Source organism: Narcine bancroftii, chromosome 3 (assembly GCF_036971445.1).
Source record: "Narcine bancroftii isolate sNarBan1 chromosome 3, sNarBan1.hap1, whole genome shotgun sequence".
Lineage (NCBI taxonomy): Eukaryota > Metazoa > Chordata > Chondrichthyes > Torpediniformes > Narcinidae > Narcine > Narcine bancroftii.
This window is the reverse complement of record NC_091471.1, coordinates 265,464,032-265,487,822: the sequence shown is the minus strand read 5'-3', so window position 1 is coordinate 265,487,822 and position 23,791 is coordinate 265,464,032. Positions and strand designations below refer to the sequence as shown.

The 23,791-nt window shown below is 39.2% G+C and overlaps 1 protein-coding gene across 1 annotated transcript in view; it reads left to right on the top strand.

Moving 5' to 3' along the window:
* Window positions 1–23,791, top strand: part of LOC138756825 (phospholipid-transporting ATPase ABCA1-like) — a 142,288-nt gene that overhangs the window by 76,739 nt on the left and 41,758 nt on the right. The window contains exons 14-22 of the mRNA XM_069923215.1: window positions 5,457–5,633; window positions 8,509–8,731; window positions 13,175–13,396; window positions 17,916–18,120; window positions 19,118–19,234; window positions 19,772–19,940; window positions 22,002–22,133; window positions 22,816–22,955; window positions 23,044–23,181. Coding sequence (XP_069779316.1) covers window positions 5,457–5,633; window positions 8,509–8,731; window positions 13,175–13,396; window positions 17,916–18,120; window positions 19,118–19,234; window positions 19,772–19,940; window positions 22,002–22,133; window positions 22,816–22,955; window positions 23,044–23,181 — 1,523 coding nt within the window. The remainder of the gene's footprint in view (window positions 1–5,456; window positions 5,634–8,508; window positions 8,732–13,174; window positions 13,397–17,915; window positions 18,121–19,117; window positions 19,235–19,771; window positions 19,941–22,001; window positions 22,134–22,815; window positions 22,956–23,043; window positions 23,182–23,791) is intronic.

Below are 23,791 nucleotides of genomic sequence, written 5' to 3'. Positions count from 1 at the left end.
CCAAGATCCATTCCAGTAAAATTCCTAAGATATACCACAAGAGAAAATATATTGGAGAAGGCAATGAAAAAAATAAGAGAAGACAAAAAACCACTGGAATACAAGGGTCAAAAAATTCTTTTCTATCCAGATATAAGTTTTGAACTCCTGAAGAACAGGAAGGAGTTCAATGCAGCAAAAACGACCCGATGGAAAAAAGGTTATAAATTTATGTTAAAATACTCAGCGGTACTTAAAATAGTTATTCCGGGGCAGCAAAGCAAACTATTCTCGGATCCGGAAGAAGCACGAAAATTTGCAGAACAACTACAAAACAGACAGAGAGATGAAGAGATGAAACAAGAACCAAATAACAACAAACTATATGTATGTGTGTGTGTATGTGTGTATGTATATCTATCTATCTATATATATATGTGTGTGTATATATAAAAAATAGAGTATAGGTAAGAACTAAGAAGGGAAAGAAAGGGAAGAAAGGAAGTAAGGAGGGAATTAAGAGAGTGACCTTTGTTATATATGAAGATTAAAATCTTTTCTGGGGGGGGGCTGGGTGGGGGGGAATAACAGTCACTGTGAAATCAGTTGACACTTGCGAGCGGATTCGCAAATCCAAATGGAGAGGGGAGATGTGGTTGCCCGACAAGGGACAAAGGCCAACTCAGAAAGGGGAGCGACTATTGGGGTTAAAGGAATCTTAGATATGAGAATAGTGGAAATATTTTATCTTTTAGAAATGTTGTCTTATAATGTTTTCAAAAAAAGAAAGCAGAAATGGATAAGAAGGGAAGGTGGTGATGAGGAAACGGAAAGGAACGATAAACAAAGTATGAAATGGCTATGTTGAACTATATGACTTTAAATATTAATGGAATACATAACCAAATCAAAAGGAAGAAACTGTTAAATTTACTGAAAAAAGAAAAAATTGATATAGCATTCGTACAAGAAACACATCTAACTGAAGTGGAACACAAGAAATTAAAGAGAGATTGGATAGGACATGTAACAGCAGCATCATATAATTCAAAAGCCAGAGGAGTAGCTATATTAATCAATAAAAATGTACCAATCAAAATAGAAGAGGAAATAATAGATCCAGCAGGGAGATATGTAATGATAAAATGTCAGATATATTCAGAATTTTGGAATTTACTTAATGTATATTCACCTAATGAAGAAGATCAAAAATTTATGCAAGATATCTTTTTGAAGATAGCAGATACGCAAGGGAACATACTAATAGGAGGGGATTTTAACCTTAATTTGGACTCAAACATGGATAAAACTGGAAAAAAAACTAACAGAAAGAACAAAGTAACTAAATTTATAATTAAATCGATGCAAGAAATGCAACTTTTGGATATATGGAGGAAACAACACCCAAAGGAACAGGAATATTCATATTATTCGGGTAGACATAAAATATACTCAAGATTAGACCTATTCCTGTTATCAGCCCACATTCAAGGGAGAGTTAGGAAAACGGAATATAAAGCTAGACTATTATCAGACCACTCACCCCTGTTATTGGCAATAGAGCTAGAGGACATCCCACCAAGAATGTATAGATGGAGATTAAACTCCATGCTACTTAAAAGACAGGATTTTAAAGAATTTTATTGAACGACAAATTAAAATGCACTTTGAAATATATCAAAACAATTTAACTTAAGCATATCAACAAGGCAGGGATGTCCACTATCTCCCTCACTGTTCACGTTAGCTATAGAACCCCTAGCAGAACTGATAAGAACAGAAAATAAAATGAGGGATAAAAATAAAAGAGGAGGAATATAAAATCAGTCTATTTGCAGATGACGTTATAATATACTTAACAGAACCAGAAATATCAATAAAAGAATTACATAGGAATTTGAAGGAATATGGAGAAGTATTGGGGTACAAGATCAACGCAAATAAAAGTGAAGCAATGCCAATGAATAATGCTGATTTCACAAAGTTTAAGAAAGAATCGCCATTTAGATAGCAAACACAAGCAATGCGATACCTAGGTATACAACTAAATAAAAACCTCGACCATCTATATAAACTAAATTACCATCCATTCATGAAAAAAATTACAAGACGACTCAGAGCATTGGAAAGACTTACCACTAACTCTGATAGGAAGGATAAACTGTATTAAAATGAACATTTTCCCAAGGATACAATACCTATTTCAGTCATTACCAATACACCTAACAGAGAAATTCTTCAAGGAGTTAAAGAAAATAATAAGGAAATTCTTATGGAAAGGGGGGAAACCGAGGATAGCACTAGATAAATTAACAGAATGGTACAAACAAGGAGGCTTACAACTACCAAACTTTAAGAATTATTATAGAGCCGCACAATTAAGATACCTATCAGATTTTTATCAAACAAGGGAAAAACCAGATTGGACCAGATTAGAGCTAGATAAAATAGGGGAGAAGATACCTGAACATATACTATATAAATGGGATGAAAAATTGGTGCAACGTAGGAATTCACCAGTATTGCATCATCTGCTCAACATTTGGAAGAAGATTCATGTAGAAAGGAATAAAACAAATTACCAACTACCAAAACTAATATTGACGCAAAATCAGCTAATCCCTTTCACAATAGATAACCTTTCCTTTAGAGAATGGGAGAGAAAAAGGATCAAAAGAATAGAAAATTGTTTTTCGGGAAATAAACTATTATCCTTTGAACAAATGAAGGACAAATATAATATAACTCACGATACAATGTTTGCATACTACCAACTGAAAACCTACTTGAAGGACAAATTGGGAAACAGTCTGAGGTTACCAGAAGGAAGCAATTTTGAATATGTGATTACAGACACAATGATAATTGAAAAGGAGAACGAGGAAACAAATGGTAAACCTAAACAAAAATGGGAACAAGATCTAAACATAAAGATAAAGAATGAAACATGGGAGAAGCTATGCTCCAGAACTATGAGAAATACAATAAACACGAGGTTACGCATGATACAATATAACTGGATACACAGGCTATACATCACACCTCAAAAGTTAAATAAATGAGACCCAACAGTATCAGACAGATGTTTTCGCTGTAAAAAGGAAACGGGAACAACAATTCGTGCAATTTGGACATGTGAGAAAGTGGAAAAATTTTGGGAAGATCTAAACCAGATATTAAATAAAATCACAAAAAGCAATATACCAAAAAACCCAGAGATCTTCCTACTAAGTAATATAAGAAACGAAGAATTTGAACTCGATTTGGATGGAGCACAGAAGGGATTTGTTATGATAGCCCTAGCTATAGCAAAAAAATGTATTATGTCAACCTGGAAATTAGAAGATAACTTGAGAATACAACAATGGTATATAGAAATGAATAAATGAATTCCATTAGAAAAAATAACATATAATTTAAGAAATAACATCACAATATTTGAACAAATATGGGAGCCATACATGAAATACAATAGAGAAATCCTACCGTGGACTTCCACCACCTAAAATGACAGAAGGAGAAGATAATGAAAAGAACTGACTCAGTAAAATTTCTTGTTTATTTTATTAAGTGACAACATTGTTTAACGGGTTTAATGTATCTTATAGATTGAACTTCAAATAAATGGGGAAGGGGGTGATGGAGGGAGGGAAGGGAGGGGGGAAAAAGGGGGAAAAACAACGCTATATATTTAAGAAGAAAAATGTCTGTATGTATCTTGGTCAATATGGTTTATAGTGTGAAAAATAAAAAAAATTTTTAAAAAACTTGCGCATCCTCATCATTCACTGACCAATAATTTCTTTCAATTATGGTTCATTGGTCAACTTTGCTTCTCTTGTGCGTAACACTGCAAGCTTCCCCGCTGTTGGTCACTGTCACCTTGTCTAGTGTGCCAGCCACATCAAAATCTGTTGCACAGACTTGCCTTCATTCTTCCCTCTCTCTGGCATGGAGAGGTATCAGAAACACTTAAAGCTGGAGGTCTTTCCTTTCCAAAAGACACATCACAGTTCCACTGAGATGCTGCTAGCCTTGATTAGAATGGCTGATGGCAAGACTGAAACTAGAAGAGATGATGTTCAAGTTTCTAAGCTTGTAATTTTTCTTCCAACTGACAAACTCCCCTCATCATGGGCTCAGTTTCCTTTTCTGGACGCGCATGGAGTGTGGTTGGTCAGGCAGTAGAGGAACGGAAGGTAGTAATGAAGCTGCTGTATTCCTGTTTTACCTTTTTAGTTGCTAGCTTAGATGACCCTTAAAAAGCACAAGGATTCCCCTTTGTACTTTAATGAGGGCTTAGCCACGCGATATTGGAAGCATACAAGCTGAATGGTGAGCTAGAAAATGGCTGCATTGGTGCTAAGTTCATGTTCCATGTTGCTTTGCCTATCTCCTGCTGATATTCGCTCTGCAAGTGCTGAAGCTTCACTTGCGCAGCATCTGCTACATTTCATAGCAGAACGATGTGCTCCTCAATTTAAAGTTAGTTTATATGGCATTGATTTTTTTTTGTCTCTGGTTCAGAGTTTTGACATTTCTTTTGTCTCTTTTTGGCGAGCTGTACAATTTTACTGAAATGGAAGGATGCAGCTCCCCCCCCTCCCCCTACTCATGATCAGTGGCGGCATGACATCATGTCTTGTTTGATTATGGAAAAGATTTGTTATTCAATTAATAATTCAGATATAGGATTCCAGAAATTATGGAAGTCAGTTATGACTCACTATCTTACTTTATCATTTTACTCCAATTTAATTAAATTGTCTGACTTGTATCTTTTCCATGTTCCTCTTTTTTTTCCCTTCGATTTTCTTTTAATACCAGTCCAGCATCTGGCAACGCGGTTACGTTAAGGGGTTTGAGTTTTTCTCCTCTCCTATTTTCTTCTTTCTTTTTTTTGGTATTATTAGTTGTTTTCTATAAATGTATATAATATTTAGAATATGAATCAAGGATATGATTTGCAATTTATATATGTTAATGATATATGGAATATCTTATTTAGTTTATGTAACTATCTTATTAAATTGTACCTTTATTAAAATCGATGAAACTATTTTAAAAAGAAAAGTTTATATAGCATGACCAGAGAAGCTACAAGAGCTCCTGAGAGTAGACTTGTGCACAATTAAATTGTTCCCTGGTGATAATCCTTCGTCAGTCATGCTAAAAGAGGCAGCACGATAAACTGCCTTCTGAATTATTACCAAAGTTAATGGAATTGAATTTGGGAGATAGACTACAACCTTGTTGCTGCTCTGCATAGGACTTTCAGCAGTTCCATCCAGGAGGAGTTTTGGAATTGTTTTATTTTTAATACCAGGAATGTCTGTTGCTGTTAGAGCTTTAACAAGCCTTTTTTTTTTGCAGAAAATTGAATGGTGGGCAGGGATTAGCACAGGAAGACACTTCAGTGTTGACACTTGTAACTCAAGCCACTGAGGTAACCGTAATTTTGTTGTTTTGCCTCCAAGGTTTTGGGATCCGGGACCAGCAGCAGACCCATTCGATGACCTGCGGTACATTTGGGGAGGATTTGTCTACATCCAGGACTTGGTGGAGCAGGCAATTATTCGAGTGCAAGCTGGTGAAGATAAGAAGACTGGGATTTATTTACAGCAGATGCCGTATCCGTGTTATGTAGATGATGTGTGAGTGCTGGGAGCAGGTCTACGGTAGCGATAGCTTATAGGAGTTTCTAACGTCACGTGTGCTGATAAATATGCTGCTGGGTCAAAAATTTCAATTCTGTCTCTGAACTGTAGGAGGGGACATCACCCAAAGAACTCCCACTCCTAATGCCGATCCAATTACTCATAAAGAATATTTGTAAAGTGTGACGTGACTTAGCATGTTGATCTTTTTTGGTGCTTTAAGACTCCCATAGTAGGGAAGACTACTCAGACAAGAAGGAGGTAGTGCTGAATCCGGAATTTTGCAACTTCTCTCCTAATATGAGGTGTGTTATGCTTTAGGCTCATTTCAAAGGTCAAGCCTAAGGCATGGAAGGATCTTTTTGTGCAGAACCATCAGGAACTGGAGTGAATTGGTGTTGAGGGAATTGTTGGGAGTACAATAATCAAACTTTCAGGTCATTCAAGCGATGTTGTGATGGTAGGGCTACAGATGTCTTCAGAGAAATGAATTTTGATGCATTCTATTTTCCCTCTGATCTTTCTATGAACATGTACAGTAAATTCCCCAGTATCTGGCACCTACGGGGATTGCAGATGCCGGATATGCAAATTTTCTGGTGGCATGAAATCTACTCTTGCAATGCCTAACTAATACACCTGCATTAAAAACAAAGAGTTTATATTTTAAAAAAAGACAGTGCAAAATGTAAAGTAATTAAAAATAACAGTTTTGTAGTTATTCATTATGTAAATTTCACTTTAATCAGACAATTCCTGTAACTTGCAAAATTTAAATTTGACCCTGCGTCGCTGCCACTGCAACATCAGTGTGCAAATTGCTATACTAACTGTGAGGCCATCATAATTAATCACACCCCTCCCCACTCCTCCAAGTTAGGAAAGAAGATAAAAAGCAGACCTCAAGTGTCGAAATCTTGGGATTCCTGCCTGTGCCATGTGCCAGACAGGATAGGAATAGGAAGTTGCGGCAAATGAATGCGTGGCTGAAGAGTTGGGACAGGGGTTCAGATTTGTGGATCACTGGGAGCTCTTTTGGGGAAGGTCTGACTTGTACAAAAAGGACAGGCTGCACCCGAACTGGAGAAGGACCAATATCCTGGTGGGCAAGTTTGCTAGAACTATGGTGGGGGGGGTGGGTGTAGGGATTTAAACTAGTTTGGCAGGGGGTGGGAACCAGAATGAGAGTGCAGAGAACAAGGCAGGTCAAAGCCTGATGCTATGCATTGTGAGTTTGTGGGGACAAAAATCTAAAAGTATTCAGAGGGTTTGAAATACACTTATTTCAACACTAGGAGTATTTTGGAATAAAAGGGATGAATTTGGAGCATGGATCAGTACATGGAACTACAATGATGTGGCCATTACAGAGACGTGGCAGGAGGATGGGCAAGATTGGGTACCAGGGTTTAGGTGTTTTAAAAGGAATAAGATGGGAAGTAAGAGAGGTGGGGGGGGAGGGGAAGTAGCATTACTGGTCAGGGATAGCATCATGACCATAGAAAGGGAGGATGCTGCAGAGGGAGTGTCTACTGAGATCAAGGAGGGCATTCATGGGGATGCCCCCCCCCCACCCCCTGGCGAGTTGCTGTGCCCCTATATGTGTTCAATTCTGGTCACCTCATTATAAGAAGGATGTGGAAGCTATGAAGAGGGTGTGGAGGAGATTTACTAGGATGTTGCCTGGATTAGCAGAGTTCCCTTTGGAGTGCAGAAGGATGAGAGAAGACATAATGGAGGTCTACAAGACTCTAAGATAAGGTGGACAGCCACCACTTGTTTTCCAAGGCAGGAATAACAAACACCAGAAGGGGAGGGATAGTTAGGGGAGACATCAGGGATAAGTGTGCTTTTTTTTAAAAAGTGTTTTGTGTGTGCCTGGAATGCCTTGCCAGGGATGGTGGTGGAGACTGAAACATTAGGAACAGGCACATAAATAGAAGTTTACCAGGTAGGGAGGGTATAGTTTTTTTTTGAGGAATATTTTACTTTTACCATTTTAAACTTTTAAAAAAAATTTGGACATCCAGCACAGTAACAGGCCATTTCAGCCCACAAACCCAAGCCTCCAAATTTACACACCATTAATCTATACCCCAGTACGTTTTGAACGATGGGAGGAAACCGGAGCCCCCAGGGAAAACCCACGCAGACATGGGGGGAACATATAAACTCCTTCCATGCGTATTTTTACCTATTATTTTATTCTTATTTATTTTAATCATTTAAATTTATTTCCACTTTTTTGCCATTTGCTTGAGGCTGCTGGTTGCTTGAAATCAGGATATGAGGGGTTTTATTGTATTTATTTTTATAAACTTTTTAATTAAATATTTCAATGAACAATGAGTTCCAGATAACCATTTCAGGGTGTTTACTGTAACATTGATTCTTTGCCAGCTGTTGTTTAAATTTCCACTTTCTTTTACAAATAGAGATTCTTTGTTGGCATTTAATTCTTGGCCACACTCTAATCTGATCCAGGTGGAAGTGAATGTTGTCATGGAATCTATGTTCCTGGCACATTACAGCTAAAGTTGACCCCTTCCTCACTTGCTGAACTATGCATATCAATTACGAGCTGAAACCAAATCGGATTTCCCTCACTTTCACTCCCTTTTCTCTGACCCATTACAGAAGCAATGAGGCCGATCACGATGTCCTGCTTGTGAGTTGCTGTTCAGTACTGGCCAGTAATTTATCCACTGATCCTCCTGGTCCATGTAATTAGCCTCCAAAGTATGTAATATGAAAACATCAGAAAATTCCAAATCATTTCCTCTTCCCAGTCAGATAATTAAAGATTTTTTTTTTTAGCTCTTGAGCTGTTCTATTTCCAAATAGCTGATTAATTTCTTTTCTCTTGAATCAGTTTCTTGCGGGTTTTGAACCGTTCGTTGCCCCTTTTCATGACGTTGGCTTGGATTTACTCGGTAGCAATGATAATCAAAGGGATGGTTCATGAGAAGGAGGCACGGCTGAAGGAGACAATGAAAATGATGGGACTGACTAATGGAATACTGTGGATCAGCTGGTTCATCAGTAGCTTCATTCCTTTCCTCATCAGTTCAGCTTTTCTTATTTTAATCCTGAAGGTAAATATCCTGTATTGCCTGTAAACTGATGAAATTATTTGAACAAGATATTGGGTGTTGTAATTTCCTTTTCAATTAATTTTGGTGGTGGAGTAGGTTGATCTATTTAGCAATGAAGATCTTTGTTTTTGCTGACTCTAAATAACCTTTGACACTTATCCCCTCATTAAGTTTAAGGTTGTGATTGTGTTTAAGTTTAAGGTTGTGAATTCCCTGTGGGTTTGAGTGCAAACCTTGATTTCCTGGAAAATGTGATGGTGTTCTCGCATTTTGCTGACAATCCTTCACTCTCTGTATACTTCCCATATGTTAGAGATAATTTCCTTGCTGTTAAGACAGTCCTACTTGTACATTTCTTGTTTTGAAATTCCACCCACTTCTACCCTGTTTCTCTCACTGATCTCAAATCTGTGGTGTGCCCACATCCTGTGTATTAGGTTGGGGATGGTCTAACCCTTGCTTGTTCTTGAACTAATCAACGATGTGAAGCATTAATAAAAATCATATTTCACGGTTTTAAATAGAACCTCCACACCATTCTAATTGTTCACGAGTGCCTTTCCTGCTGTTTAAGCCTCAGCCATTTGGAACCGAACCTATCTTAGAATATTGTACTTGATTGTTTTTGTAGTAATTTTCCTCTTCATTTATCTTCATTTTGTTTTTTGTCTCATTATCAATGCCAAGCGGTGAACTTGTCTGATTTGCATCAAGGCCAATTAATTTCAGATGTCAGTATGTCAGACACTTCCAGGAATGTCCTAACAATTTTTTTTGTGTGTGGTTGCATGAGTAGATCATTAAAGTGGGTCATTTTCAGTCTATTAATATGCAAATTGTATTATTCCAATGTTTTTAGTTGTGTGTACAATGATAGTCATTTTCCAGTCTGCTGGTTTTGGGTATGATAGATTAGGTATAATGGCTTTGAGCTGTTGACAGGTAAACCAGATCTCAATTTAAGGCTGTGGTAATCTTTATTAATGAATTTAATGGACTTCAGGGGCCTCGGATTACTAATAGCTGTATTGTAAATTCAGTGCTAAGCATGGTTTTGTTGACATCAAATCTGAGGTTAACTGGTTTGTCTTGAAATTGATGATCCTGGTAAGATTATTACAATTTGCTCTGAGATAGTCAAGTTATACAAAGGTGGAGGCAGGGTGGGGTGGGGGGGAGGGGGGAAGCAGCCAGATTCCTAATTTCCACCCGGTGGCTGAGTGGAAAGGTTACATGTGATAGTTTTGCTAAAAGACTGGATTTCTCAGCTTTGAAGATTGAATAGAATGTGGTCATTACCATCAGAGTGAGTTCATTCCTGCAAAATGCACATTTGGGAGAGTTGCCAATGCAATGGAATTATGAATCAGAAAGGAGTTGCCTTCTGCAGAATAGTGAGACGATAGGAAAACAAGCAGTCTCTGATACAGGAGAGGGTAGTGCAGTGGTTGTCAACATTTTCCCCCCCACTCACATGCCACCTTGAGTAATCCCTTACTAACGATAGAGCACCTATGGCATCTTTGCTCTTTGGTTAGTAAGGAATTACTTACAGTGCTCGTGGCACATTAGACAGTCCTTCAATCTCTGTATCAGAAGATTTTGAATTAAATTCCATTACAAAAACTTGAACACAAAATCATCAGCTGATCCCCTGGTCCAATTCTAAGGCAATGTGCTCTGATCTACTGTCTTGTGGATGAGATAGTAAACAGTGACAGATTAAGGTACTGTGGGGCCTGTTGCCAATATTTCAAAGGGGCCCTAAATTGTGCCAGTTAACTCATGCGTGTTCCTAGATAGTGCTGGCTGGTGCATGCGTGAAATTGCTCCCACACTAAAATTGCTCCCCTCCCCTGTTAAAACTTACTTAGACATTTTGTTAAAACGAAACTTAGGACGGTGGCTGACGTCATGCAGGATTAATGGCTGTCTTGGTTACCCATAATCCCCCACGCAGCTGGAACTGCTCTGCATTTCCATGGCGCTGACACTGGCAGAGTGGTTCCAGCTGCGTGGGGGAATTATGGGTAACCAAGACAGCCAATACTCCTGCATTGAGCCGTTGCTGTGAGTTCCCAGGGATAGGTCAGTGTAGTTTCTCATAGCTGCTGGTATTGCACAAATTACAATGTTAATAATCCCGATTAAAGATGATAATTGGCTAACCATAAATTTAAGGTTAATAATTTTAGCCAATTATCACCTTTAAATAGGATTATTAATGCGGACTCTCAGAGGAATCTGATCCGAGGGGGGCCAATTATCACCTTTAAATAGGATTATTAATGCGGACTATCAGAGTCTGATCCGAGGGGGGCCAATTATCACCTTTAAATAGGATTATTAATGCGGACTATCAGAGGAATCTGATCCGAGGGGGGCCAATTATCACCTTTAAATAGGATTATTAATGCAGACTCTCAGAGGAATCTGATCCGAGGGGGGCCAATTATCACCTTTAAATAGGATTATTAATGCGGACTATCAGAGTCTGATCCGAGGGGGGCCAATTATCACCTTTAAATAGGATTATTAATGCGGACTATCAGAGTCTGATCTGAGGGGGGCCAATTATCACCTTTAAATAGGATTATTAATGCGGACTCTCAGAGGAATCTGATCCGAGGGGGGCCAATTATCACCTTTAAATAGGATTATTAATGCGGACTATCAGAGGAATCTGATCCGAGGGGGGCCAATTATCACCTTTAAATAGGATTATTAATGCGGACTCTCAGAGGAATCTGATCCGAGGGGGGCCAATTATCACCTTTAAATAGGATTATTAATGCGGACTATCAGAGTCTGATCTGAGGGGGGCCAATTATCACCTTTAAATAGGATTATTAATGCGGACTATCAGAGGAATCTGATCCGAGGGGGGCCTTGAAATTACGGGGCCTGTAGCATTTCCTACTCTCACTACCTCATTAATCTGGCCCTGATAATAAATCAAAGCCCCTGCTGCTCTCTCAGTTGGGTGCAAAAGATTATTTGGGACTATTGGAGAAAACTAGGAGTTATTCCTAGAGTGTTAAAATAGATAATCTAGTCATAATCATTTTGTTGTTTGTGAAATCTTGCTCAAATTAATTGTCACATTTTAAAAACTTGAAACAGTGACTATTCTTCAAAAATACTTCATTGATTGTAAAATACTTGGGAGTTTGAGGTGGTAAAGGATGCTATGTAAATGCAACTCGTGCTTTCTGCCAGCTGTTCTGTGCACTCAATAGCTGAGAGAGTTCTGGACACTTCTTGTTATTGATGGAAGCAATTAGCTTGGCTCTGTTGAATCCTGGACTACATCATTCAGGAAATAAAGGTCTAGAGGATCCTTTGCACTACTCAAAAAAGTAAACAATACTGTAAATCCAAAAATTGACAGCCCAGAGTAGAGCAATATTTTTCCCATATCTGGATGTTATGGCACCTGTTGGGAATGTTGTCTCCTGACTTTTCAAGATTTTCCTAATCCCAGAACCTTTTTTAAAATTGTCTTAAAATATCCATAACTATGTGTATGGTGTGCTTTGCAACTGCCCTGTCAGCACAGGGCAACCACAAATTATTGACTCCATATTCCCTAAAACTCTGCCATTTAAAGTGTTGACACATGCTCTTCATGCTGATACCTCTGACCTTTTGCAAACTCCAAAGTGGATGCACACACATGTGCCTGGTCAGCTTTGTGTATGGAATTATGGCCAACATCATCTTCCCACACTGGGATTATACCAGGTTACTGCTATTGAACTCTGCAACATGTAGACAACTTCAAGATGAACATAATCTCAGATTTGCTGTATCACATAGGAAGTTGGAGAAACATTAAATTAACTTTTATTGAATTTAGCATTAAGCGTAATCGCCACAAATGCAACAGAATATATCACAGTTGTTGTGACATTGACAAAACATTTCTGCTGATTTGAATCTTCCTGCTATTGTTAAGTACACTCACTATGCTATTGCTTGAAGAACATGTACATCAACATGCATTCAATCAATATCAATGTAATGCACAGCATCTGTATATGTGAGCTGCATTTCAAGCCATCTGCATCTCAACATGCCTCGAACTAATACAATAATAATAACACCTGCACCGAGTCCACATCCAGGCATGCTTGGACTTACCAAAACAGCTTGCTTTATGGGCAATGTACCAGCAGACTTAAAATATGAAAGGAAATTACAAAATGGGTTATATCTTTTTTTTTAAAAAAAGGTACATGATAGAACATTTTAAGGTGATTTTTGTGATCAGCGGCCAAAAATCTATAAATACACCCAAAGGTGTTCAGGAAGCAAAATCTTCATTGTCCAGTATAATGAGCCATTCTCTGTACTGGTTAAAATCGGGGTGGGATTGCTGTATTGTCTTGTATCTTGAGTCAAAGAGTTGTGTTTCTTCAGCTTCCATATTTTGTTTTCCAGAAAGGAGGGATTCTCCCCTACAGTGACCCCTCTGTGGTCTTTGTATTCCTTGCAACCTTTGCAGTTGCCACCATCATGCAATGTTTCCTGATCAGCACCTTCTTCTCTGGAGCTAACCTGGCAGCTGCATGTGGAGGAATAATCTACTTCTCGCTCTACCTCCCATATGTTCTGTGTGTGGCTTGGAGAGACTATGTCACTTACCCACTCCGAATATTTGTGGTGAGTTCAGTAGTTTATTGATCTGATCTTGCAGCATCTGTCATGATGTTTTCTGAACGAATATTGGACTTTAAATGGAGGAAGTTGATCGTTTGAACAAAATTCTTCTTTAGTTAGCAGAAGGATCAACCTGCTGTGGCAACAGAATTGTATTAAGAGTTAGAACTGATGGCAAATTTTTTTTTCAAAGAGCTAAGTTTTAACCAAAATTTTAGAAGCAGTAATTTCAAGATTCTTTTATTATCCTGTCATAAAATAGATGAAATATTGGACAAAATTGCATTTAGTCTGCCATAAAGCAGACAAAGATTCGCCATCTGTGAAATTGCCTGGTGTAAGAGAAGGAAAAGGGAGTCCCTTCAGAGTCGCTAAGTGTCCGTGGATTCGCTTCCAGTGCTTCTGCAGGCACGTAGACTTCAGTCCAGGTCATCGGCAACTCGAGCTCCAGGTCCAAACCTCCGACACAATGAGGAAGCCTTCAACACCCGGCCCTGACCACATTCCCGGTTCCGATACCTAATACCCCTTCAGCCATTCTCCAGCAGACTGCAGCCTGGGTGGGTTTGTTGTCTTGAGTCACCAACAGATCACTGCCTGTGTGTCCTTCAGCAGAGCCCCTCACTGCTCCACTGCCATGGGTTTCTCCTCTGCTGCTCCTTCTCAAATAGTGGGTTATTTTTCCCAGGTTTTTGGTGTCCTGCACCAGTTTGCTGGCAGCATACGTGCTGCCTTCTTGGGCCCAGATTTTAAAATAAAACCCTGTCAGCTCCAGAACCGTCAGTAGTAGGACTGGGTGGTAGAAGCCTGCGAGTAGCGCTGTATCTCCACTCCCCACTCTCCCTGGATCCACGGCAGCATGGTCGCTGCAGCTGCACCACCATTTAAAAGGTCCATTCACATCCCACCTTGAGCAATCCCTTACTAATCAGAGAGCACCTATGGCATAGGGATTACTTAAGGTGGTATGTGAGAGAGGGAAAAAAGATTGAGAACCAATGCTCTAGACCAGTGGTTTTCAAACTGACCCCATAAACTCTCATTCCACCTTGAGTAATCCCTGTGCCATAAGTGATCTGTGATTAGTAAGGGATTGCTTAAAGTGGGATGTCAATGGACAGGAAAAGATTAAAAACCATTGTTTAAATTGGCTCGTTATGTGCATGGTTTCAGAACTCCAAAGGAAATGGGCCAATAGCAATTTTTCTCAAGCAAAATATTTCAGTAAGAATTGGGTCTAGAGCAGTGATTCTCAACCTTCCCTTCCCACCCACATACCACCTTAAGCAATTCCTTACTAGGGATTGCTTAAGGTGGAATGTGAGTTTAGAGTGACAGTTTTAAAACCACTGCTCTAGATCCAATTCTTACTGAATTATTTTGCTTGAGAAAAATTGTCATTGGCCCATTTCCTTTGGAGATATGAAACTGTGCACATAACGAGTCAATTAGGGACGATTAAAATGGTTTTCAATCTTTTTCTGTCCTCTCACATACCACCTTAAGCAATAATTTAATTCATAGAACTGCAAGGTGACGCAATTCATCAAGTCAAAGGAATAGGGATTACTTAAGGTGGTATGTGAGTGGAGAGAAAAAGTTTGAAAACCACTGCCCAATATGAAGGCTATATTGCTAAAAGGATAATTTACAATAGAGAGTTGATGAAAATTGTTTTGGAGGATTGTAGTTATTGAAAGGTTTTGAGGACATGAACAGAAGGGTGATAATGCAATGCCTTTTGCTTTCAAAACTGTGAAGAGGTTAGAAGGAATACTCCAAGAGATGACACCATGAACTAAATGGCATTATTGCAGTACTTCAAAAGCCACATTGGCTTTAGCAATGAGAGACTTGATTTTTGAGTTCATTAAAATGTTTGCCTGAGGAGAATGCAGTTTTATTTCTGCCTTCCCTACTCCGTTTGCCAATAGAGTATGCTTCCAGTTCAGGTACATTGTGGCTCAGGAATATAATTAGACTGCACTTTGATGTCTGATATAGTATGGTGAAATAAGAAATAAAACCATCTCCATTTCACTCTAACCATGTGGCTCTATCCCTCCTTCAATCAGTAAGACATTTCCAGTTATCAGCAGTTTTTACATTTCCTCACTAAGTAAAATTCCTATTTTGAGCTGATTTCCGGGCATTCAGAATACTGCATTCTTCCATGAATTGAGCTAAAGCTCACTAAATGTCAGATCTATAAATCTGGTGGACAGTTGAGTGTTTTATCCCTTCAGTTTGGAATTAAGGTCAGATCGAAGAGGTGGGGGCAGAGACATATTATCAACCACAAAATACATCCATAAACTGCATCTATCAAAGGCACTGAGTATGCTGTAAATACTACTATTATCTAAACAGAGTTTTGCTAATGGTTGTTGAATAATAAATGATGTGACTCATTCGATCTGGGAATAAAATGGTGATCAGTTCCATCAACGATAACTCCTTCCCAAATAATTCAGCCTTTTATGAGTGGCAAGGAAATTGCCTTTTACTGAGCACAGGAAGAAAGTAAATGATGCAAATATTGGTTGGCAGGGAGAGGGCAAGATTTCGCTGCAGGAAACTGCAGATAGACTGACCAGAAAGAAGGGAATAGAATTTAATTCACAGAGCTGCAAGGTGACGCAATTCATCAAGTCAAAGGAATAAACCATGCAGTAGGGTGCTGATAAATGTGGAGGCACACGAAATGCATGCGCATAGCCCCTCAGGTGGCCAGGGAGGTAAGGTAGTTAAAAACTAAAGATATATTCCTTTATTAACTATAACATAGAATATCAGAGTGAGGAATCATACACAATGCTTGTCCATATTGGAATATTGTGTACAGTCTGATTACCACAATAAATCAAAGGTGTGATTACTCTGGAGAGGGTGTGAAGCAGATTTGCAAGCATGTTGCCAGGACTGGAAACTTTTACCCATGAGGAAAGATCGAATGAGCTGACTTCAGTTTCATTTGGAACAGGGAAGGCTGAGGATAAACTAATTGAAGTGTATTTTTGAAAACAAAATTAGGAGGAATACTAATGGAATAAGCAGGAAGGGCGGAGGAATATTCAGAAATATTTCATAGCTAGAGGGTGGTTGAGTCTGGATTTTATCACCTGGTAGGATAATGGAGATAGAGCCTTGATGCATTTAAAAATTGCCTGGAAATATTGAAATATCATGATGTGCAGGTTTGGATTTCAAGTGCTGGAAGATGGAATTCAACTGATGCGGAAAATGGTCACCTACACCATAACATTGATTCCGCGATTTCTGAGGTGGTCAATGAAAATGCCATGGACTGCAGATGCAGGAATTGAGAGCAAAAAAAAAAATCAAATTGCTGGAGGAACTCAGCAGATTGGGCTGCCTCCATGGAGGGAAGGGATCGATGATTCAAGTCGAGACCCTGCATCAAAATTGAGAGCATAGAGGAAGTATAAAGAGGCTAATTTCCAGGCCTGCCTTGGATTGCTTCTGCAGACTGGATACAAAGTTAATCAGGACAGGAATTTAGCAGCTTGAAGTTTGACCCCAGCCACCCTTTAAGCAACCTTTACCCTTTATACTTGATGCATGATCAATTACACAAAGACTGAAGTTACTGGAACTGAAGGCTTTTATTAGCAAGGGATGGACAGCATCCCTTGTGTTTCTGGTTCTCCATCCCAGATTCAAACTGGGGGCAGGCTTGTGGCATGACAGCCTTTATGGGGGAGAAAGGAGAGGAGTCACGAGCTGGCCAGTGAGAGTAGGGTTGTACATAAAAGATCATATCATTTACATATACAATAGTGGTTTCTTGGTGCCTGCCACATTGACCACCGCCAGTGGGCTGATATCGCCTCAAACCGTGCATCTTGGCGCCTCACAGTTTGGCGGGCAGCAACCTCCTTTGAAGAAGACCGCAGAGCCCACCTCACTGACAAAAGGCAAAGGAGGAAAAACCCAACACCCAACCCCAACCAACCAATTTTCCCCTGCAACCACTGCAACCGTGTCTGCCTGTCCCGCATCGGACTTGTCAGCCACAAACGAGCCTGCAGCTGATGTGGACATTTACCCCCTCCATAAATCTTCGTCCGCGAAGCCAAGCCAAAGACAGAGTGGTTTCACCACAATACTTTCCCAAGTTAGTCCCAGAATATTGGCCTGGTCCTTTTAGTATTATTTAAAATTATGTTTTCATGATTACCAGGTGTTTTCCTTGCTAATTGGAATAAAATGTGCCCCCATTGTACGGCAGTTCAGGTGGTGAAAATTAATCTTTGTGGAATTCACCAATCTCGATCAAAAAATGCTCTTGAGGTCTAAAATATGATAAGGAACAAAAAAATTCCCCCTTACTAAATTTGTGTGAGAAAAATTTCAAAGTAAACACAAAATGCAAAAGAAACATTGAATTTTGTACATTTTTAATGTGATAATATAGATGATTTTCTAAGAATGCGATTCCCTTGTAATGCAGGAATGTACAGTCGGAGAGTTTCTTGAAACCTCTCTTCTTTGATTACAGAGCCTTTTGTCTCCAGTCGCATTTGGTTTTGGTTGTGAATATTTTTCTCTCTATGAAGAACAAGGAATTGGTATTCAGTGGTTTAACCTAGTTTCTAGTCCAGTGGAGGACGATGCGTATAACTTTATTACTTCCATCATCCTCATGCTGTTTGATGCTGTCTTCTATGGTATTGCCACATGGTATATTGAAGCAGTGTTTCCAGGTAATTCATGATTTTATCTAGAATATAATGACAACAAAGCAGTGCAGATGCCAATCTCCCCAAATGGGTTAGATTTTTTAAAAAAAGATTTCCATTATTAATCTAAAGAAAATAAAACTGAAACCCTTGTCAGTACTTAATCTAAAGGTGGTTTAGTTCGCAAGCATGCTATGCAGCACTGAGCCAAACAGAATAGGATCTTCCGTGTTTAATTACGACAAAGCTTGAGCAGCCTTAGAATACCACACGATAGAAAGAATGTCCAATCGCCCAGGATCCAAGGTCCTCATTGAGCACTGTTGGAAATGCATTATTGTATGTGCGACGATCAGGCTGCATTGAAATGATGGCACAGTTAGCGTAGCGATCAGCGCAACACTGTTACAGCGCCAGTGACTGGGGTTCGAATCAAGCACTGTCTGTAAGGACAGTATGTTCTCCACATGGGTTTCCTCTGGGTGCTCCGGTTTCCTCCCACTGCTCAAAACGTACTGGGGTTGTAGGTTAATTCAGTGTAATTGGGGAGCACGGGCTCATGGGCTGAAAGGGCCTGTTACCATGCTATATATATGTATCCAAGGAATTTGTATGAGGAACAACCACTTGTGCAATACACTGGGAAGCAGCCAACTCCTTAGAAGCAAATCCCAGGAAAAAACAATTTCTTCTGAAAAGATGAGGAAGATGATCAGTTGAATCAGAGAGGCCTTTAAGACATTGCAGAGCCAGAGGTGTAGAAGTCAAAGCAAGGAGAAAAGGATAATGAAAAGCATGGTTTAAGTACGGTCCAGTATTGGAGGTACATAGACTCTATGTAGGGATGTGAATCAGAGAATTACTGATGTGGGGAGGAACAACATAATATACAGGATTGAACACAAGAACCAGTTTTGAGATGTCATTCTGCATGTCCAGAATGCAATATGGATGGGAGTATTAGAACTCAATGTAATGTGGCAGATTCTTGCCTCATTTTATTAATGATTTTTGCCTGTAGGTCAATACGGAATCCCCAAACCCTGGTATTTTCCCATCCTTCGGAGTTACTGGTGTGGAGAGCTATATTCGAATGAAGATCTGTTTCAACATTCTGATAATGGAAATGCTAAAAAAGGTGAAAGCTTCAGAACTAAATAGCTCAGATTTAACATTTCGCATTTGTTTTCTTTTGTATCTTGAAAAATATTAAGATCAACTGTTCCTTTAAGAATATCTTGATGGTGCATATTTCAAACAATACACCTAATGTTTGCATACATCTTTCAAACAATATAGGATGGATTTGTTCTGGAAGAAGCACTTGGAATATCAGTGCTGGTCACATTTATGACTGCAGTTTTATCTATAGATGTACACAGGTAGTGTTGTTTTTGTAACCTGGGAAGATGACTGGGCAATTCCTCTGAGCTTTTCAAAACAAAATAAATGTGAATTCTCAATCCAATCCAGCCATTGGGGAGTTGTAAGGTGGGGAAATGAGGGAAGATGTGTTTTATTCCTTTCACAATACAGTAATTCCTTCAGCTATTCTTTGATCTGGAACTGAGCTGAGCAATAGGAGGTGCCCTTCATCCCTGTTCATGTTTGCTCCTTTCTAAGGTAATAATAATTCTGAGGTGAATAATTATTAGATTTTTTTTGTTTCCTTCAGTCCACTTGGAGAAGGAGCCAACTCATCTTAAACTGGGTGTGTCCATCCAGAGGCTAGTGAAGATTTATGGGAACGGAAAGAAGGCTATTAATGGACTTAGCCTCAATTTCTATGAAGGGCAAATCACTTCATTTCTTGGGCATAATGGAGCTGGAAAAACAACTACCATGTGAGATTTATTATTCAAAACATGTATAGGCATTAATAGGAGATTTCTAGCCTATGATGGTATCATTGTTTCTGATATTTCCAAATGATCTATCCTTGCTTTCTCCACCATTTCTCCTCTATTTATTGCTTTGGCAACATCATCAAAAAAACATACTTTCATTTACCACTTGTGAACTAATGACGATCAATGTTCCCCAGCCAAGACAAGATTGCTTGTATAATATCCAATGCTGGATGAAGCAAATTTTCTTCCAAAGGGGTAAAGCCAAAACAATTGTGTGGAAATGACCATTTGTTTGCACTACCCTTCTAAGCAGGACATCTCCAAAAGTATCTTCTAATAAATCTTGTTCAACCATCTTGTTCAACAAAGCCGTTGTTCTACACTGGCTCCCATTAAGTAATACCCCAATTTTTAAGTTTCAATGTTTGTTTCAAGAAAATCCAAAGCCTTGTTCCTCGGGTCCTCTATCCATCTGAGATGTTCCAACTCAAATTGTAGCCTCACAATGTTGTTCAAATTTAAACCCCCCCACCCCCCCCCCCTTGCTAAGTTTGCCAAAGTCTCTCGTTCTCTCTCTTTCACACCCATTGAACTACTTGGGGTTGTATTGATGTTTGTGTAAGCAAATGTTTGCTTGTTTTGCATAAAGCTAGAACATAAAGGAAAAAGAATGATACCCCTCTTACACAGAAGAATGTCAGTCATACTGTTGCTAATAGCTGTTTAACTATGATGTGGAAAGGATGGACCAACAATTTGCTTCCTGTGAAGCATCAGCAGACGAGGGGAGACCCAATAGAAGTTCATAAACTTATGAGAGCCACAGATGGAATAGACTGTAAGAATTTTCCCACCCCCACCCCCAAGTAAAAACGTCACATACATGTGATGAGGCGCAAGTTTAAAGGGAGATGTATTGCATAAGTTTTGCGACACAGAGTACTATATATATTTGTATAATAGTCAATGTTTTTAGGACCAATTCTTCAGGTCAAATTTGGGGGTCAACTTTTACATGGGTCATACAAAAACACCCAATCTTTTGGCCAAAAAAAGAGGAAAGGATGAACTATTACACAGGGTCAACTATTACGACTGGAATAGGCTGCCAGGAGTAGTGATGGAAGCTGATATGACAGGAATGGTTAAGGACGCATGAATATTCAGGCAATGGGATGATGTTCATCATAAGCAAGTAGCAGAGTTTTTTTCGATACAAGTAGCGGGGGTAAAAGGTCTGTTCCTGAGTTGGACTGTTCTCTGCTCTAATTAAAGCTCTAATCGGATTTCCATGCCCTTTGATAATTGGTTTGTGATTTTGCTTGTGTTTGTAAGGACCATGTTTCTGCAATCCTTATTGAAGGAGAATACTTGTCAAACTTGAGCTCCAAATGTTAATTGGGCATAAACCTGTAATCCTGGGTGAGAATGGCTGCCAACAAGACCAGCTGAAAATGCACAGTAGTGCTATTTGAAATAAAGGAGAATTACTGCAAATATTCTACATGGCAGGCAGCATTTGTGAATGAGAAAAATGTTGACTGTTTTACCCTCCGAAGGAAATCCTCAGTATTTCCAGCATTTCCAGAGTTCTACCAACTCAGGCATTTTGATTTTTTTTTGGTTCAATCAGGATCTGAAAGAAAAGGTGGGTCTAGAAGTAGGGAGGGTTTGATATCTATTAGAGAGCAAGTTAGATGGCTGGCCAAAAGATACGTATTGTATGTGAATGGGAGAACCCATTGGGAATATTACAGGAGGAATGTTTGGGGGGGGGGGGGGAGGGGAGGGGAGGGGAGAAGAAAAGATGAGCTTGTCATGTTTGAAGACCTGAGAATTGAGCACCAGTCAGGAGGAAATGTAGTGTTTTCTTGATGAGATAAAATCCAAGCTGTTACTCTTTAATAAATTCAGTGGAAACTGAAGTTAAAGCCCCAGACCTTCCTGGTATTTGAACATTGGAGGGCATGTTTACCTATCATGTACCAACTATGTAATTCTGTTTTACAGTGATATTTCTATTCAAGTTTAAAATTGTTTATTATTTCCTGGAAGGTCTATCCTTACTGGATTGTTTCCACCCACCTCTGGTACAGCATATATTCTGGGAAGAAATATATTCACAGAGTTGGATACCATCAGAAAGTCCCTAGGGATGTGTCCACAACATAATGTACTTTTTGACATGTAAGTACTTTTGTTGATAAGGAGATTTGCATCACCAGATCATGATGGAGGTATAAATGCTTTGATTCTAAAACATTTGTAGCCTTGCAAATGACAAAAACTCTCATACTTGCTTTTGCTACTTTAATTTAATGCTCTCCTAAGCTTTCCTACCAATTCTCTGATTGCTTGCGTGGGTAAAGGATTGGTCAGTTCGCCATCAATGCACCAACCTACCCCAAATCCCTGCCCATTGCATTATAGAGAGCGCAGCTTTGCTTGCAGTATTAAAGACCTGCCAATTTCTGAGGTTGGCTTTAGAAGTGGACTTTCTACGGTGGCTCATGTAAAGACCAATCCTTCCACTTCTGCCGATGCAAATCTTTCTGCTACATTTCAAAGTAGTAATGTATTCTATGAAATTTTATAGTGTCAAAATCAAAGATGGTATGCCTATTGGTTAATATTATCACTGCAAGCCCAGTGGACTTGACATGCCTTTGTCAAACATGGAGGGCCACATTGACATTTCCTATCCACATTGAATGCAGCATTTCACTCTCAACTGCTAGATGGTACAAAACAATGCATTGAATTTCTCGCCGACTCGTGCAACCTATTTCACACCAAATCTGTAAAGAGCCAATGGAGAAGTAATACAGTGGCATTCCATAATCTTTCAATGTTTTATCATTTTTCTCAGCTTAACTGTGGAGGAGCACGTCTGGTTTTATGGAAGACTGAAGGGCCTGACAGAGGGGGAGGTGAAAGAAGAAATAAAGCTGATGATTGACGATGTAGGTTTGGAGCATAAACGTCGAGAACAAACGAAAAATCTCTCAGGTGGGAACTCTCTTCCTCCCTTTGTAGGAGTTTGCCATGTTTCTTCTGGTGGAATGTATGAACATTGCGTTTGTGTATTTGTTCCAAGGTGGCATGCAGCGGAAGCTTTCGGTTGCCATAGCTTTTGTTGGTGGATCTAAGGTGGTTATTTTAGATGAGCCAACTGCTGGCGTTGACCCATACTCGCGCCGAGGAATATGGGAGCTCCTGCTTAAATATAGAAAAGGTGGGTCATGTGATAAAGCTCATTATTGGGATTAAGTTGCAGATAGTGGCATGATGGGTCAAAGGTCACTTTATACTCCTAAAATGTTTTGAAACTATTATTGATACGAATTCCAAAAAATTGTGTTTCTATTCAGATAGGATGGCTTCTCAATTGGATATCTTGTTCAACCTTATTCTGTAATCTTTCCATTTACCCAATCCCTTGTCCCTTTCTTTGTAACCATTGCTCTCCTAGTCACCAGAGCTACTGCTCTAAAGTCACTTTTGAGAGTTGTAATGTTCCCAAGCCAAATATTATACCAAGTTGTGGATGCCTTCATTCAACCTTTATTATTGCAATAGTTGCCAGACAGAAACTAGTTGTTCCATAACAGGCTTCCCAAGCACCATTTGTACAAGATTTTAAATTTCTGGATAGATCAAAGGCATTTTGTTTATTTTCAGCACCGAGCACTTTAATTGAGGCTGAGTACTATCCCACTTGGACACTTTTCGAGTCCAAACCCTTGAGAGTCTTCCACCCTTGTGGAAACTATCGTAGCCAAGTCCAGTGGTGATCTTTCAGTGGAATCATTGGAAGTTAACTTAGAGCAGAAATAATTTGTTTC